The sequence below is a fragment of the Micropterus dolomieu genome, linkage group LG01 (assembly GCF_021292245.1).
Source record: "Micropterus dolomieu isolate WLL.071019.BEF.003 ecotype Adirondacks linkage group LG01, ASM2129224v1, whole genome shotgun sequence".
NCBI classification, from domain to species: domain Eukaryota; kingdom Metazoa; phylum Chordata; class Actinopteri; order Centrarchiformes; family Centrarchidae; genus Micropterus; species Micropterus dolomieu.
The window spans coordinates 36,113,801-36,133,467 of NC_060150.1; the positions used below are offsets into that span (position 1 = coordinate 36,113,801).

At 40.5% G+C, this 19,667-nt stretch overlaps 2 protein-coding genes across 4 annotated transcripts in view; one reads left to right on the plus strand and one right to left on the minus strand.

Annotated features, from left to right (window-relative positions):
• Window positions 1-547: 547 nt before the first annotated feature.
• boc (BOC cell adhesion associated, oncogene regulated) overlaps window positions 548-19,667 on the plus strand; it is a 67,963-nt gene continuing 48,843 nt past the window's right edge. For 2 of the 3 annotated variants that reach the window (XM_046067191.1, XM_046067184.1), the window contains exon 1: window positions 550-767. The gene's annotated coding sequence lies outside the window, so the exon portion shown is untranslated. Of the gene's footprint in view, window positions 768-19,667 lie in introns of all 3 variants that reach the window. The other variant, XM_046067200.1, reaches the window with a different exon arrangement.
• On the minus strand, window positions 6,033-10,198 carry cdcp2 (CUB domain containing protein 2). The gene is made up of 6 exons (XM_046066572.1): window positions 10,132-10,198; window positions 9,552-9,899; window positions 8,550-8,891; window positions 6,922-7,275; window positions 6,485-6,663; window positions 6,033-6,338 (listed from the first exon to the last, which is right to left on the minus strand). The coding sequence occupies exons 1-6, from the start codon at window positions 10,196-10,198 to the stop codon at window positions 6,033-6,035; spliced, it is 1,596 nt and encodes a 531-aa protein (XP_045922528.1).

The window sequence follows — 19,667 nt, forward strand, 5'->3', positions numbered from 1 at the left end:
GAGGGGGGGGGGGGGGGGGGGGGGGGGGGGGGGGGGGGGTCGAGCTGTGATCACTGTGGTATGAGAGTGTGTAAGTGTGTGTGTGTGTGCTGCACAGTCCTGACTGGGCCCATCCAGCTCACAACAACACAACACAGCACCGCACTGCACAGCTGCACTGGAGGGCCTGCAGGCCTCAATGGACGGGGGTCAATACAAACTCTGTGGGGACCAAGGCATACCAAATCAGGGGGAACAGAGCAGGAGGAGGGGGAGGGGGCGCACTTTTCTCCTCCAGGACACCGTAGTTCTTAATTATTGAAGTTTCTACGACTTTTTCTTATCATACATGCCTGTCTGAACTTTACAATTAGTGATCCAGGTTCTAGTTTTACGCACAACCTCTGGGAAGCCCTCATGTGTGGCGAGTGGATATCTGTAGTCTGGAGAAACGGCGGCGAAGCACCCGGCTCTGGGATTTTGGGAGCCAGTCCCTATTGTTCAGATCCCTCCTCCTGCTTGGGAAGTGGGAGGACCCGAAAAGGCGTCGCAAAAGGGAGAATTGTTTGAGAGCTCAGTCATCCAAAAACGGCCTTTCAGTGTGAGAACTTGGGGAGCCGAAGAAAATGTCGGTGGCATCGCAGTAAATTACTAAAGGAGCGAGGCTTTAGAGGGAAAAGAGAAGCAAAAACTTTTATATTTTGGGGACTAAAACGTACAGCAGAAGAGAAACGAAGAGGAGATCGGCTGGTTAAAACGAGGTGTGAGCACCAACTACAGCAGTTTTGGTAAGTTTTATCCCTTCATGCGGTCCATGTTTTTGCGGTCTTACGCTCCGTATCAACATGTTTTATAAACTTACAGATAAATGTACCAACTGTGGTGCGTGTTTGCAGCCTGGCGGAAGTCTTTACCAACTTATATGTTCCTTAATTTAAAGAGAAAGTTGTGATTTTGTTAGAAGATTACTACTTCATACTGGCGACTACTTTGATAGCCACATTTGTTTTTGTTTTCCCCTTATTGATTTACATAGACTTTGCTCCAAACTTTCTGTATCACCCCTCTCCGTTATTTGAATGGATGGTGTGCGTTTTGGCTCTCGATCTTTGCGTTACCTCCTATAAGAAACGTTAACTTTGCATTCGTACTTAGCCTGTTGTTGTTTGGATGAGCTCTGCGTATATTTTCCAAAGTTTTCCCGACTTTTCTGCCTGTATCCGCTGACGGTTACAGCACGATAAATGTCTTTGGAGAGGAATCAGCCTCGTGTGACACGTTGCAGAAATACATAGCTGTGTTTTTGGACATACGTGTGTTTTTTTTTAGGGAAAATGCGTCTGCGTCTTGAAGGCCGCAGCCTATAGTCGCTCCCATAGGGTAACTGAAAACAGACATGGTGAGCTCTGCCAGATTTACCCCCATATTATCATCGGGGAGTGCAGCAATGTAGTGATGGGCTAGGGTACAGTGACCTTCATAGGCAAAGCAACTCACATTTTGATAGAAAAGCATCATGTTTTCAGCCCCGTTTCTTAATGATGCTCCTAATGAATGAACTTCTTAAAGATTGTCACATTAAAAAAAAATAAAAATAAATAGCCCTTTTTCCCTTTTCACCTTTTTGCCTTCCGTCCTGTTAATGCACAAAATGGCCTGCGCAGGTTTATTATTGGTATAGAAAGAAGCATAACAATGCTACCTGAGTGAATTTCTACAGTCATCATCACTACCCCCTCACCCGCAAACCAAAGTCCTGTGTCAGAATAACCAAAGCCTCCAATACACTGACAGCTGCTCAGCGCAGCCAGGAATGCAGCATCCTGCCTCTCTGTCAGGAGAGTTTCTCCTGATGCCATCCCATCATTCAGGTCTGATTTAATGAGAAAATGTTTGTCTTAATCCCCGTGCTGCTAATGCGTATTGGCCCGGGTGTCACTCACCGTGGGGGCCTGGTGGTGGAGGGGGGTCACGGACACTGAGGCCTGCAGGAACAGCCGCAGGGGCTCAAGTTTCCAACCCCAGGTGCCGTTTTGTTGTTTGGATTACGTTTAGCCTCCGCTTCCTCGCATGGAGGAACCTCTGCGATTCAGTGACAGACATGGCATTAGACAAGAGGGCCTGATTGTTCCCGCTGAATCAATGTCACTTGGATTAAAAGTCGAAACGAATGGCCTGGCCTGCTCCAATTAGGCGCACAGCTTATAAGGGAATTAATTGGTCTCAGTAAAGAGGAGCCTCTTGTTTTTTGGTTGCAGGGATTTTGTTGTAGTTGTTGATCATCTCTGGCAGTCGGTGGATCAAAGTTGGACTAATTGATTCCAGTCTGATTATCTGCTTGTTTCTCCCATTTGATTACTTAGGCTAAGTGGAGCCTGGAGATACACAATTATAGGGGTTCATAGTCCATCTTACAAATATCACTGAATATGTCCAGCTACTGTAAGTTACTATGATATTTAAAATCCCACAGTCATACTACAGGAGACCACACAATCAAGACAATAATAAAATAGATTCAGTTCATTACTGGATACCACAACTCCCTATAGGAGCGTTATAATAAAATGTTTTTTATTCAGGATATTATACTGAAAGCTTTCAGTGGCCAAAACAGTCAGCTGTTGGCTTAAAGTACAGTAGCTTTCCTTTAATACAGAAAAACAACAGGAACTTAATCAACAACTATTTTAATAATCGATTGAAAGCAAACATCTGGCTTCTCAAATGTGAGGATTTGTTGCCTTTTTTAAATCGAAACTGTTGCTCGGACCAAATAAGCAATTTAAAGATGTCTTGATAATGAAGTAAGTTGCAGACTACAGTAAAGTAGACTCAGTCCATTATTGAATACCACAGGCACGCTTCAGGTCCCTATATGAGCATTATAGTATGTTTTCTTCTATGCAGGATGTTGTGATGAATGGAAAAACTCTTTCAGGCTGCAATCCCAGGCTGAAACAACAGCTATTGCCTGGATGTAGAGAAACATTACTCTTAAATATGTCTGCCAAAATTCTACACGTTGTTGACTTTTGGGACTGTGTACACCTATAGGCGGAAGAGACCTCAAGGTCAGGACAGGAAACTAACTTTATTGTCTTTTGGTTGCAGAGCCTGATAGATGTCAGAATGTAGGAGCCATTTTTTTTCTTACTGTAAAAGCGGGACCTTTTTTACAGCGAGGCTGGGACTTGAAATGATATTAGATTGATCTTGGTTACCTGCCAAACAGACGTGTAGCGGAGACAAAAGCTGCCATTTTTTGGATCGTTTGGAGCTGAGTTTACAGCTTGTAAAGAAAAGATACTGTGTGGATTTAGGTTTGCAGCCAACAGCAGTAGAGTTTCTTACTCATATCTTACTCTGCCATATTGAACCATGTTGTAAGATGTGAGTGGAAGGATAGGATTTAACTTGTCTCTTGCGCAGCCTGGTGTCTTTTTACATCTGGATGGAAATCAAAGTCTTTAGATTGAGATGGATTTTGAGATGCATTTTCGAGATTATGAGCGGTTCCGCGAGGACTGCTGTTACCGCTTGGATCTCATGCTTGTGAGCCAAAGTTCCTGAGTTTTGACTGCGGTACTGGAAAGCAATATTGTTATTGTAGAGGGTGTAACATTGGCGTTAATTGACAAAGGAGGAAAAAAATCCTCCCTGAGGGCACGCTTTCATCTCTGTGACAGCGGGTACACTCATGCAGTCATAACAGCCTGCAGGCAGAATCTGTGGGTCTTTACTGCACGTGTTTGTGTGTGTGTGTAGGTTTTGTGTACCTGTGTGAGTGATAGTTCCTGTCCAATCAGGATTATATCTGGAATGTATTGCTCGTCACTGTGGTCCTCAGCTGGCCTCACCTGCGTGGTTGTTTTGAGATTAGAAGAAGGGAAAACGGTGTGTAAGAGAAAGAAGAGGCCAGCTTACACTTTATAATTTCAGAAACACAGTCATTGCCAAATAAGGCTGCTTCATTTCCCAGAGCTGGACATTATTGGCCTGTTGACATACAGTGCATTAGTCCTCCAGCGCTGACAGATTGGAGGCTCGGGCTTGGGCCTCGTGCCCCCGGGAGGGTTTCTGTGTCCAGTCAGACATCGGATAACCAGAGAGGGACACCTGGACCGGCAGGTGGCCGGGGTCCAGGCCCCTCCCCTGGGGTTGCATACCTCTCTCCTCCTGATCCTCCCTGTTGGCCAGAACCACAGAGAGCGAGAGAGAGATGAGGAATGTGAGGTAAAAAAAAAAGGGTGAATAGTGAAGGAGAAAGTTCTGACAGTTGGAGAGGCTAATTAAACAGGCCACGATCAAACAGAGTGAGATTATTGAGGCAGCGATGAAGATAAATTGGATAAAAGGGAAGGAGAGACAGGAGAATGAAAGCAGATGACAGTGTGCAAGAGAAAAGAGATTGCGTGCAACGAAACGCCCATTTTTAAGGCTCCAAATAATATTCAGAAACCATATGTGGATGCACGTTTAGTTTATATCTACATCATGAATATAATCATGCTTACATTTGTTGTCTTAACAGCCTAATAGAGATTATCCAAAGCCTTTAAACCAGCTGAGTTGATTTGTTCCACTACTTAAAGGAAAAGTTAAGAAGCTCTTGATTGGATAATGAAGTTACCCAGACCATATACTCGCTCTCTCTTACACACACACACACACACACACACACACACACACACACACACACACACACACACACACACACACACAGCCATACACACAAACACACACATTGAGAGTCTGGCGTGAGTGCTGTATCATTGATCAACTCCAGACTCGGGTAAGAGAGCTGTGTGTGTGTAGACAAATAGCCCTGTGTGTGCAAAGCAGATATTTGGACAAAGATTAGGGGGTGTTATTACGAGCCAAAAGCAACCCAGACACACTAATAGATCATTCACACACAGGCGCAAGATTGCACTCTGACTGGGACTGAATTTAAGTCACCCTTTTTTTCTGTCTCAATTGCACACACTGTAAAAATTTGTCTAATTTTGGTTGGCTTCGTTGGATTTGTTCGAGCTCCACCAGTTAGTTCTTCTCCTGTAATATTAACTGTGTAATGTATTCCTGTCTCAATGTGCGTGTGCGAACGAAACAATAAAAGCACTGGAAAGACAAAAACGTCAAGGAGTCTGGGTTGAGTTCCAGGGGCTTTAACCAATAATCAGATTTAAAGTGTTGCCCCAGAGAGAAAAAAAACTCATCATTGAAGAATGTCAAACTGGCAGGAGAAGACAAGATTCAACAGAATAAATCACTGGGCACCAGATTAGTTAGTTATTGGGCCCCTGAGGTTATTGCAACTGGAATTTTCCATCGACAGCGCTCCTCTGTCTTCGGTCCAAATTGTATGTCTGTGTGTATGTGTGTGAGGTTATATTTTATGATATTTCAGAGCTTTACCCCTTTAGGACAGTGCACATCCGTGGCTCTGAGTGACAGGACAAATGGTAGCTCTGCTTTACCACGTCTTCCTCTCTCTCTCTCACACACTGAAATCCCGCTTCTGACACTGAGAGCTCTCTTTGAAACAAGCCTCCTCCAGCTGTGTCTTCTCTTAAGAAACTCTTTCAGACCAGCGGATTTCGCTCACAGTCCTGGTGTAAGCAGTTAAAATCGGTTGCACCATCTCCAACACCGTTGACGCCCCGCTTTCTGTCTAATTTCCTGCCTCTTCTCTGTTTTCTAATTCCTCCTCATATCTGTTTTTCCTATAACTTTCTCCCTCAGCCATTTCATATAACTTTACAGCCTTTCTCCATTCCCTCATCTGTCCCCCCCCCCCCCTCCCCTCTTTCTGCCTTATCTCAATTTCCTAATGCGTCCTCATATCTGTTTTTCATATATTTCTCTCTCTCTCTCTCTCTCTCTCTCTCTCTCTCTCTCTCTCTCTCTCTCTCTCTCTCTCTCTCTCTCTCTCTCTCTCTCATTCATACATATATATATATATATATATATATGTATATGTGTGTATGTAGAGAGAGGTATAGATAGATTTAGATGGATATATATATATATGTGTATATATATATAAATTAAAGCAGCACCAGCCAAACAATAGCAATCACCATGAGAATAACAGCCAGAACACAGATGCTGATGAAGACAACATCACTCAGGTCATGAGGTACAGAGTCTGGATCCCCTGCGTTGCCATTACTGTCATTGTCAGTTTGCTGGGCCTGCTCCTCAAGACGTCGCTCCTCTGCTGAAATGATGGACACTGATGCTATCTTCCGCAGGGCATCGCATATCACCTTATATTCTTGCACATTCTGCTGCTTCCCGTCTGAGAAATCAATGTAGAGTTTGTTTACCAGCACGGTGATGTTTCGATGTTTCTGTAAGGGATCATGAGTTACAGTATTAATAGAAGCAAGTCCCAAATGTCTTGTTACAAATCAACACTTGAAAACGACAGCTAAAGTATGGTAAATTATGCCTATGATGGTGTACTAGTGAGTGATATGAGACTGTGGCTAGTCACCTGGCCAGCAGTTCCACAGTTGACAAACTGAGCAAGTATTTTATATGAGGTCGCTGTCAACTGGGCCGCACAGGTTGGGTTTCCCAGGTAGATGCTCTCACGGTCCAGCTGAGGTAAGGACTGCTGGGGTATCAAGATGGTGAATTCTGATCTTGTGCAGCTAACGTTTACAGGTACAACTTGGATTATGGGGGGGAGGGACAAAAGACACTGTTCACACTTTCTGGAAGAGCAGCGTATATAAGAATGTCACGGGAAAGAGTTGTTTGTAGAGATAAACATTAGCCATTCTGAGTCTTAATAAGAGTATAGCTGAGATTTAGAATGAATATTGTAAGCAGTACGGAGTGTATGACTTAAACCTACAGCACCAATAGAATGAGTAGAACTTAAAATTATGGAGTTATGAATCACATACCTACACAGGGAGCATTTACCTCCAAGATAAGAAGCAGTGAACCCTCTATGAGCTTCGTTTCTGTCTGTGCTGAGTACCACCAGCAACTTGTTGCCCTTTGAGATGAGGGAGGGAGGTTGCTCCCTGCCACACCAGCGTCCCAGCAGGGTGTCCGTCTGACTGTCCCCGTCATAAACTGCAACATAGTCGTAGTCACACTTGCCTGAGAGACTGTTGCGGCCCTCCAAGTCCATGATGGGGAAGAAGAGTTTGATGCGGTATCCAGCTGCCAGAGTTATGCTCCAGTGGCAGTTGATGTTGTTTGGGTAGATGTTTGGAAATTGCGGGCTGCTGAAGTTGCCACTTATAGCTGACAGGAACTGCTGGCATTCCCCTGTTAAAGTACAGTGATCACTTCAGTATTTCAGGATGCTGCATCCACTGTTTGATACAGGCAAGTCTCAGAAAAGCAAATGTTTATGTTCATAGCAGATATGTCGTTAAAGTCTCTAGCAAAAAAAAAACAAAACTCCTTCATAGTTTAAAGGAATAGTTCCACATTTAGGGGGGAAATGCTTATTTGCTTTCTTGCTAAGAATTAGAGCCAGCAGCTGCTTAGCATAGCTTAGCATAAAGACTGGAAACAGAAACAGCTAGCCTTGGCCTGGATAAGAAATAGCTTCAGTTTTTCTACAGATTAAACAAACAAGTTGTTAAACTGTTTCCCTGTTTCCAATCTCTTTGCTAAGCTAAGCAGATTTCCCTTATATATCAACATAAAAATAAAATGACATTACTTTTGCAAATATTTAAAAGTGAAGATTAAATTTAGCTTTTAGGTAGTAAATTGTGTCGGCGTCATTTTGCAACTATAAGAATTTTTATCCTTTTGCCAATCAATTTATGATCAACAACGTCAAATGTGGACAGTCATCATAAACTCTTGGATTCCAGTCTGCGTTTTGGCTTGAACACTCAAGTGCTTTGACTTTGTGGACTTTTATCCTTGTTCATGGCAGGGATGGTGTGAGATGGGTGATGAGCTCTGCTCTACCCAGAGATAGTGCTTTGCGTTGTAGCAGAAGTGTTCAATTTTCATTTCATCAGATGACAGGATCTTTTGTGTCAAGTTCTAGGTCTTTCATGTGCCTCGTTTCAAGCTTCCACTATGATGCAAGGTGTTTTTTCTTCTCGCCACTTACATGAGCCTAATCATACATCCAATTGTTTCCTATTGTTAAAGTCCAACTGTTTTTTTCGGCAAACAATTTTGTAGCCATCTGTAGGTTTCACTGTGGACTGCTCCTTAGATTTCATGGCAGCTTTTCTGTTCTTAACAGCTGAATGAAGGATTTTTGCAAATAAAGGTTGCTTTATGGAAACCAAAAGTATGACCGAATAATAGTACGTGACAGTGTTGACAAGTGACCAAAGTCCTTTTTTCATCTCCAATTCCTGCAGTTACATCGGGCGTCAGATACTGAAAGCACTTTTTGGAATACAACTAATCACGGTGGTGGTGGCTGAGCAAGACACTTAACCCCTCGTTGCTCCAGAGGCGTGTGACCTCTGACATGTATAGCAATTGTAAGTCGCTTTGGATAAAAGCGTCAGCTAAACGAGTAAATGTCAATGTAATGTAAATGTAATCACACCAAACTTTCCTACCTGAGTAATAGTAGGCCTTGAAGCCACGCCCACCAATGTTGAAGTCAGACTTGAAGACTACCAGAAGCTGGTTGGAGGTGGTGACTATGTTGGGGGGTTTATCTGCCCCGCAGTATTTGCCCAGGTGGCGGTGGGTAACTGTCGGGCCATCAAACAGAGCGACAAAGTCAAAATTACATCCATCATTGTTTTCCAGTTGGAAGTCCAAGAAGACCAAGGTGACCACACTGGTGTTGGACACGTGGATGGCCCAAGAGCAGTCTGCGTTGTTGCTGTACTCCTGAGGGTAGCCTGGACTGGAGATTACACCTGATAGGCCAGTTAAGACTCCACCGCACATATCTAGAGAGGACAGAAGGCAAACTCAGATGCACCTTATATACAGTATGTGTATATGTATACATGTTTTTGAAAAGCAGTAAAACTACAGATGACAGTTAAAGGGTACAGCGGCCTCTAGAGAGCATAGTATTCTGGACAGCACTGGGAAACGGAACTCGTTTATGTGGCAATCTGAAAAACAACTAGGGTCAATGTGCAACATTGGAAGTACATTAGTTACATTGTTTCCTACATCTTCATAGTTAACGCTGCGGTTCAGATATTCAAGGTCCCCATAGGATAAATTCTAATGACTTTAGTGATCCCCAATTTCCCCTAGCACCACCATGAGAGTAACCTGGTTTTAGCTGAAATATTTCAACAAGTATTGGATGGATTGCTGTGGAATTTGGTACACACATTCATGGTCCCCAGATGATTAACTGTAATAACTTAGATCCCCTGTCTTTTCATCTAGCACTGTCAAGGGACCATTAGACCAAATGCCTGTAAAAAAAAAAAAAAAAATCAGTCTCAGCTTTGTGTTTAGTGCTAATGAACACACGTCAGGATGTTTTATCTAAAAGCCACGAGTTATGGTATTGCCAGAATAAATCAGCTCCAGTTTTGGGCAGTTAGCCAACTGAGCCCTGTCATATTGCATCAAATATAATGTGTTACCTTTTCTGTAGCCAACACTGAAGCCCCTGTAGGCCACATGGCGGTCTGAATGGAAGATGATGGACATGACGTTCCAAGAAGATGTAAACTGTGGAGGGGAGATGTCACCACAAAATGTCCCAAGGAGGTTACCCTCATCCTCAGATACGCCATTATAGATCTTGATGTAGTCATAAGCACAGCTGGCATGGTACTCCAGCTCAAAGTGGTGAAAGGTGAGGAGGACAGAGGAACCCTCTGCCACCACAATTAGCCAGGAACAGTCAATGTTGTACGGATACAGGCCTGGGAAGTTTGGACTGGAGACATTGCCAGATGGAGCAGAAAGGATTCCTCCACATTTGACACCTTATAATTACAAGCAAAAATTGAATTTCAGCCCAAATTAAAAAGATACTGAAAATGTTTATGGCTCATTCCTTCCTTACTTATTTATCTGACTATTTTCTAGCCACCTGATAGAAACCTGAGACTGAGCAATGGAGGCACAAATTTCTCTGTATATATACAGTACCTGCAAGATAGAACACTTCCATCAAATTTAAGCTTTGCTCCATCAAGATACCAAATAGAAACTTACCTTTTGTAGAATCAGCCTTGTGAACAAGCAGTAGTATATGAATCAGTATAGCCACCCTGAGACTCATGTTGTTATTGTTGATTTGGCTTTTGTCACGCCTCAGCTCCGTTACCAGCAGAGACAAACAACGGCTGTGTCAGAGCTAGAGCCTTGAGACATCAGCAGTGATGCCTGCAGAGGTAATAGGACTTTGAAAAATTCATTCACAGCCTGAATGAGGAACCCGATACCTACCTAGGCCACACTTAGCCCTTCTCACTAAATTTTAATGACTGATATCCAATGAGCATGAGTGGCTTGTCAGGACACTGATGCAATACATTTTTAATGATGGTCACACACACACACACATTGAACACCAGATGCAAGTGGAGTTGATAAGAGACAGACATAAAGAAGGAGAGGGAGGATAATCACATTTGTCACTAATATTAATGGCTTAATTAGAGTAATGTGAGGGAGAGAAGAAGAAGATCCCAGAATTATTGATGTCACAGAGTAAGGGGCACAGTGTAGCCTTTTCTTTTTCTATCTGTAAAAGCAGCTTATGCCTGACACAAAGACATCAACATCTTAATTTTGAATGGGGATGTGCTGTATATCAGTGAAGAAATGCACAGGTATGTCAGATTACAGTATGAATAAAATGATAACTATCTCACTTTACTGAATGGTAGCATCAAATGCCGCAACTACATGATTTTTAGCACAGTCACAGAATCACTGATCTTTTTTTTTTTTTAGTGTTTGCAGATGTGCATAACCTATTCTTTGGCAATCTGGCCAGCTGTTTCCCCGTTTCCACTTATAATTTCAAAAGTCAACTGTCTCCTGCTGTAGCTTCATATTTAAAGGACAGGTAGAGGAGTGTTATCGATCTTCTTATCTAACTCTTGAATAATGTATCTCCCACTGTTCCTTTAAGTAAAAGTGTCAACACCACTGTAATATTCCACTAAGAGTCATCTTGCATTTACATTTTTTAATAAAAGTGTTAAAGCATTTGCATTTCAATATACTTTATTATCATAAATATAGTACCTGTTGTGAGGAATGGTTCCTGTCTCTACTGTTACTGTTCCCGAGGAGACTCACACCTGCAGTTTGTATTTGAGTAGAAGGAAATTACATCCTATAGGATATATACATCATACAGTATGTGATCACAGGCTTCCATAACCATTTAAATTTTAATGCTCTATGTGGTCTTTAACTCTAAATTAAAATTTTAATGTTGCATCATAGGGTTTATTTAATTATCTCATAATATCTTTTGCACTTAAAACGTGTCCAAACTGTCCAATAAATTTAGTTCATCAAAAAGATCTATGTAACAACTCTTATTACTCTAGAGCCAGCACTTCAAAATGTTCAGTAATTGTACTTATTTGAATTCAACCTCTGTTGTCATTTCATCTAATAAAGCACATTACAAACTAATTGAGAAAGTAGAAGTCACATGCATTATGACTCCAAAGCAAGGTCATCAAAGATGCAAGCCTTTTTAATGCAAATTTTGTTTACACTGTAGTTTCTGTTTGTGAGAGGAATGCTACAAAGTTTCTCAGACAGAGATTTTGTTGTGTTTGCGAAATGCCAATCAAATCCCATGATTCTTTCCTTCTGGTTTGGCAGTCTTATAACTAACAGTGCAGACACATGTAGACAACAATAATCCTGACTCAGTGTAGTGTATAACAGACAGGGAGATAAAGTACTCTTAGTAAAAGCCTATTCTGCAAATAAATGCTTGCTATTTCAGCAATGCTGTGAAGGCAGGTCAGAGTGAATCTTTAATGGCTTCAGAGAGCAAAGCTAATACCTCAAGAGACCTGCTAGATGGTGCTGTTGCACTATAAAAACACAGTGAAAATCACCCCTGGTTTTTAAAAAGTCACACCGAGCTCTAAGCTGAAATAAATAAGAATGAGATTAAAATCAGTCAAGTGTTTGTCACACAGCAGTTCCTGGAACTAAAATGAACCGCCTTGCCTTTGAATTTTAATTCTGTCCTCTCTGAAAGCTTGTCATTGTTCAAGGATGTGGGTACTGGGCAATGCAGAAATGTGTTTCTGAAAGATATCGTTTGTTTAGTGCAATTAAATCACCTATTAGCAAGTAAATACTGAAAAAATAAATAAAGATTGAGATGGCTGGAATATTCCAGCAGAATAAACAGCTTGTTGACCTGGGTGAGCTCTCAGAACTTAATTGAATTACTTTGGTCCAAAAATACATAAAATGAGAATTTTGTTGCATTTAGTTATATTCAGCAGTATGAAAAAAACATCCATTATTAACACCCTGAATCAGGTGGATGGGATTTAGCTGTTTGGCAGGAGAAAGAAGTGTCTATATGTGTGTGTCCTAATGTGCGTGAGTTGTTGTGGGCGGGGGCACTTGACAGCTATGGCATCTGGCATCTTTTGATCCAACAGCAAGAAGGCAAATGATGAGTATGTTGATACATTTTTAATAAAACATAATCTGTTTACAAAACATATTTTTCCACATCAAGACAGATTATGTTAGATTTTGCTACGGGTATACAGGGACGGTTGGTAACAGCTCCCCCTGATGAATGTTCTATACAGCTTGTGACAGTCAGGGGGAAATGAGATGAATATATAAGCATACTGTATGTCAAAGGACAATAAAACATTAATGTTTCTGACACCGCCCGCAGCTTGTCAGAACATCTCCATGCATTGGTTAACATGATTTGTCTTTTAATATTTTTAATGCATGGTATATTTCTGCAGAAAGAGCCTAAGGGTAACTCTAAATCAACTTATGCTGCATGTTGTTTAGATGTACACTACAACACAGTGTTTTATCCATATTTTTGACTCCTGTTCCAGCTCTTTTGCAGGTTGCACTAAAAGCTTTTTTAGCAACATAGCTTTACTTAATGACTTTCAGAGTATTTAACATTAATCGCATTTATATGGCAGTGGTGGCAATTTTTTTTACAAGATTGGAAACTGAATGAGTAAAGAAGAAAGAAACACTGCTACAATCTTGTACCTTGTATTCCCAGCTGGTGCTCACTTTCAGCCAGAAATGTAGTCTTTACTCTCTCACAGTGGCTTTGTTAACATTTCTCCGTGCCACTTTCTTACATTTCCCCCTTGTCTCTATACCAAGGACAATACTGATATGTCATTGCACTACCAATTCAGGGAGCTCACAGATTGGATTATGGACCATAATGAACTAAGCCTCCCTCTAAAGTTATGAGGGCAATGAAATCTGTAATTCAGGTTAAGGAACAGAAAGGAGAAAGAATTGACTTCCCTTGGCAACTGCTACTTCTACTACCTTCGCGCTGCGACATTAGATGAGATGACATTTGTTATGTTTGGTTGTTTTGTTATTTATACAAATTTAATGGCATATAGAGTAAAGCTGAACCAAAAGCATCACAGAAAATGGCCACAGAAACAATGTAAAATGCAAGTAATGAGACAATGTGAAGTCAGTGCTTGGAGGCTTAAATGGTAGATTTTGCTGTTTTAATTAGATCTTTTTTTTTCAGACAACTTTGCACTGTATGAAGTAATCTTCCTTACAAAACATACTGTATGTAACACTAATTTTTTGTCATAGCTGCAGCAAAGATAATTTTTCTCAAAACCTGGTGTTTGGAATTTTTTCACTACAACTGTTAAATATGAAAAAACATACACTTTGGCATATGAATTTGAATGAACCTAGACTAAATGCACAATATGAAATTAAAATGGCCTATAGGCTACAGTACACCTGCAATCCCTGACTTTTTACAACTGATGAGCTTGATGGTAAAGACAGCCCCAAAAACAGACAAAAGGCAGTAAAAGATTATTACATGAGTCCGATATATGACTGCTTTTATTTATATAACTCTGTTATATAAATAAAATTGATAAAAACAAATATACAGTTGAGCTTTATACTTAACCTCCAATCAAGCAACCCTATCTCCTTAAAATTAAGTGTACTACCTATGTGAAACAGCAAATAAATTTAAACAGAAACATGAGGCAAGCTGAATAACAAATTATTATTACCAACATTATGAGAAAAAAATCAATTCTATTTTGGATTCATAACAGAAGTTATCTCATTGCACTTTTGAAATATTTGTAATATTGTTTACATAGACCTAACAATTCACGATGTGAAAGGGGGGGACTTGGGGACAGTGGCACATCCTATTTAGTTTATTTTATAATATTAGCTCTTATAATACAATATCACATTATATGAAACCACAATATTTCCAACTTTAACCAAGCTGCTGAGAGAAAAAAAACTCACTGCACTGTATACTACCTGCTCACCACCAAACACAGGACAGGTTTTCTAAAAAGTTAGTCATCATAGCTAAACTTGAAAGACGGTGATATGTCGATACTGTGTTCTCCGCTGCCTCCAAGTGGCCCCAAAAACAGGTTATTGCAGGTTGTTTTTTTGTTTTTTTTAATCGCCCATGATCCAATACTGTCACTTCAGGACGGCTTTGTGAAGAAATAATTGTATTGGTGGTCATTTTATCAACTGTCTCACAGATGTACTTCAAGTGGGGCTTTCCTGTCATAGCTGTGGGGCCAAAACGTTGACTCTTCCCAGACAATTACCAAGCTAAGGTAAGCGCTTAACCTTAATCCAGCCTGCGACACTGTTAGCTGTTTTCTTGCTATCCCCCACAACTGCACGTTTTGCTTTGTCATGGTGTTTGCCATAGCTATACTGCTCTGCTGTGTTTCTTCTTTTTTTTATACAGTTTATGGTTTTTCTAGTGGCTAAGCGTGTATTTGTCCTTTTTTTTGTGTTTATTTTAGTTTGGCATGTGTATTATAAGGTTGCATGCTGTTGTTGTATGAGGAGGTAAAGAATAATTTGGATAGGTTGTTCAAATTCTCGCCATCTTTTGTGGAGATTTCCTATTGCCTATTACACCTGGGTCTCTAATAGAGGCTAAGATTGTGTGGCTGTAGTGGTGTAAACATGATTGTTGCCTCCTCATATAATTATTTCCCTGTAATATTGGCTTCATGGGAAACTGAACTTGGCTTTTTTATCACAGAGAATGGGCTGTAACTTTACTATTACTCACATCATAATTACACATAAACTGCTGGGCTCCTGTTCTTTTGTGTATGTTTCTGCTACACTCATCTCCAGTCATAAACTTCATGTACTGATTGTCATGTTGCTTACCAATTCCACATAACCTAAGCGCATCTATGACATTGTGTGATTTTAATAAGCTGAGGTTAATAACTCTGCTGCATAGCTGATGTGTCTGGCGTTCAGTCTGAAAACAGTGGTCTCATTGAAAGAAATTATGGGGCTTGGCACTGTGCTGACAGGACTGCTTGCTGCTGCATCTGAGATGGATTGATAGGTTTAGAAAGGTTGCTATTGCCGTTCTTTTGGCTTGCCTTCCTCTTTGCTTACTTCAAACAAAATATCTGGTCGTCTAAAATTGTATAATGGCTTTAAACATGCTTGTTTGGCACACAGCACAATCACATGGGAAGCTCAACGTGGCTTTTGTCATAAGGTAAGAGGTCAGTAATATTTTCACCACATTTTCCATTGAGCAAAGCATCAGAGAAATAGTGTAATTAAACTCAAAGCAGTTGTTTTTTTGCAATCGTACAAGACAATCCACACACATTACTTATAATAGCTGGCTTTGGGCTCAGTATCTAACACATTTTTTAGTTTTTCATCATCACTCCCCTAGTCTCTGCTGTTGTGAGTGTGGTGTATGCTTGTGGTGAGTGACAAGTTCAACTCTGAAACTAGGCTGTCTGAAAAGATTTGTTTTTCATAAAGGCACAATATCTTGTAAGAAAATGGCAGCCTTTCTACCAGAACCAAAACACAAGGTTGGAAGCTGACATCCGGCACAAATTGATTGACAAGTCTTTTAATACATATCCGCTAGACACGTTTCTAGTATTTGCTGATGCTGTTTGTTTTCAGCAAATTCAATATTAATCAGTTCAGCTTTGCTAATTGTGCAAAATATTTTGCAAGGCCCTACTTTAATCTTTGGCAAGTGAAGTGTTTCTGTATAATAATAATATTATTATTATTATTATATATCATAGATTTTCATAGCGTAAACACATAAAAGTATGGCATCGAAAGCAGAGCTCTATAAATCAATTCCTACTGAGCCTTCTAGATGGCTGTGCTGTTTTGGGCAAAAAGCAACAGCATTTTAATTAATCACTCACATAGCAATGCTGCAGTGTAAATACTCCAGATAAAAGGAACTCAAAGGGGGAGGGGGTGCACATAAACAGAGTACAATTATGGCCCTTAGCAAGAGCACTTGATTAAGCTGTTTTAGTACCCTTTACTCACTGGGTACTAAACATCTGACTCGTAATGCATGAGCTATGTCAGTAGATTGCTCTTGCTATGATCTTGCATGAATATTCACACAAGTAATTAAATGAATGGAATGATGAAGTGGATGGGGACAGGGATCAGTGACACAAACCGCTCAGTGAGTTGATGACAAATTTGAGGGTAGTGACTTGAAAATATCAGAATTATTATGTCACTTGTATAGTCCTGTAGCCTTTCCGTTTAACATATTGAGACTGTCCTCCCAAGAAAAACAACAACATTGATCGTTTCAGTATGCCCCCGAAAACAACACGTTTACGAACAAGTGACAAAGTCCTCTTGCAGCCGTAGGAATTGTGACTGAAAGGAGGAACTAGTGTTGCATTTGTTATAGAGCCACAGCGTCAATAGAGGGAGAAGGGTGTGGGTTTTTTTCACTCCTAGTCAAACCTAGTCATGTTATGCATAAACCTAACCAAACCTTAACTAATGTTGTAACATCAGCAAAGTGTGTTATTTTTCTAAGAGCAATCTGTAACAGATTTGGAAGGCACCAACAAATTGTGTCATTCTGCTAGTAGCCCTGTCGGATCAGAAAATGCTTATATACATCAGTTCTTCTGTCTGTTAAATATATTTTGTTGCTTAATTTGTTTAACAAATCTTAAATACACTCATACCTTTAGGACACTTTTGCCATAACACAATTGCCATAACCAAGGTGTGTTTTCTGCTTAACAGTATGTTATAAATGCCAGTATCCTGCTGAGGTAGTACAATACAGCAGACTGAGAACCTGTGACGCAAGTACTAAGATTAAATGCCTCATTGACATGTCAATAGAATTGATATTAAGGCTGAACAATTAATCTAAATCTTACTGAAATCACAATAAGGCCTACTACAGTTTTCCAAATTGCAGGAGGTGCAATATATATTAATGTGCATCAAAGTCCCATTTTAAATTAAATATTGTCATGCTGCAAAGATGTCCTTGCGTACACATCATATTCCACAGACTTAAGAAAAAACCCTTGTTTGATAAAGATGCTTGCAAAAATCATGCTATAATCATTTAAGTATGTTTTTCAATGAAAATGAGAATAATGTAAAAATTTTCATCCCTCAAATTTCACAAATCATATCAATATTATTTTCGCAAATTATTGCAATTAGATATTTTTTCAAAATCGTTCAGCCCTAACATGACTTTTCTCTAATGGAAGCTCAACCTAAAAGGACAAAAACAACATGGCCAATAACACGGTCTTTCTGGATATTGTATAAATACGTCTCTGGCCACAGTTTTCCTCCCCACTGCTGACCCTTTTGGCCTTAATGGCCTTTTGAGTCTGATTCTGCTCTTTGCTTCCTGACAGATGGCCTAGTGTACCAGTCATTTCCCGGTCTATGTGGGGCACCAGCTGTATGTACAGACTGGGCACTGGCAGTATACCCCCGGTGTACCTCTCATTCAATGTTCACACTATGTTTAGTTGCAAATAATGGGAAGTCTTGCATTGCACTACAATATGAAAATTTCATCAGCTTTAGTATTTGACGAAGGCCACGCCGGTGGTGTTCAATCTGAACAGTTTACATAATGTTGCAATAATATGACCAAAAAAGGGTGGTTAAAAACACAGAGCAAACAGATAAGTCTGTGACATTTCTCTCTTTGATACTAGATGTGGCTTTGTTCAGCAAGCAAAGTGTAATCCATGAGACGCTAAACGAAACATGCATGTTTGAATGCTTTGCCAGTTCAAAGAACTTTTGAGGAATAATCCACCTTGCATGAATAAACAGTTGGAGATAATCAACCCCTTACTGAGAACCAATGAAATTTCTGCCCAGGAGTCATTTGGAAATGATGCCCACCAGTAAATTAATAGTTAGGGGGACAACAGCAGTGATGGAGACAGAAGGTTAACAGCTATTGGCCAGTTACACTCCTGGGATGCAGAATGACCAATTACTGTTATTAATAGGGGTCTAATTAAATAGTCTCCCTCCTAAAAATGGCCAGTCATGTTTTCCGTGTAATAAAACAGTGCGAAGATATTACTCTTTCTTTCTCACATTTTATCACTCCTGTGTTGTCCATATCTGTGAATCTCACTGTTCGTCAATGCCTGACATTATCATTACTTGCGTGCAGACTGATGGGAGTGCGGTTGTGTATTTCTGTGTGTGCAGGGGGTTGTTTGTGCCGTGTTCCCTCATCTATCAGTAGGCTGCCCTTCTCTGATGGCCACTGAAGCCCCATTAGTACCCACAGTCCTGATTGATGTTGCACAATACTGTGTTGGAAGGGTAGAATTGTTGTTCTGAACCAGCGACATGCTTATTACGACACCTTTTCACCGTAGAAAAGGGAAATTGCTATGCTGATGTCGTGAGGCTCAGATTAGCATTGATGGTGAGCTCAGCAAATGTCTAAAATCAGTTGTTTTTCAGGAATTTGTTTGCAAATGTGCCATGTCTCCGAGTAAGAATAATGTTTTTGAAAACAGGGCATTTTAGATAAAAGGATGTTTCTTGAATGAATTTAAAGAATCAATTCTTTCATGTGGAACCGTTCTGGACCCTGACTGATGGACTGCACAGGGTTCCCTGATTCAGAGCAGCTGTGGTTACATTTGAGCTGGTGTGTTGTTTGAAATGCCGCAAACCTGCTTGATTGGAAGGATTTAAGCAGCTGTTGTGGGAGCTGTGACAGTCAAGGTCCAGTCCTCTTATGATTCCACTTATGAGCTATCTGAAATGACATAAAAGTGGATGATTTTTTTCCCCCCAAGTGAAATGAAAACCGTTAACTTGAAAGCTCACTGTTCAAACAGAATAACATTTTCAACGTCTGTGTTAAACATCCTTGATCACATAAAGATGACATAGTAGGTGCTATTAAAATGAAAAGTGAGAAGTATAAATTGGTTAGCTTATGAGATAGGACATTTATGTGGTTTCTCTGATGAAAACATACTTTTTCAACATGAGCTCCCTTTCTGCCTGCCTCAGTGTTTTCAGTCTCTTTGGTACTGTCTGTGTCAGCAAAATTGCATGTCTTGAAAAGTGAACGCTATGTTGCTACTTTTCAATATGGCCTTTGAATTGTTGTCTGAATTCATTAGTGGGAAGCAATGGCACCATGAGTACCAGGGCCAGCTGCCAAGACATCC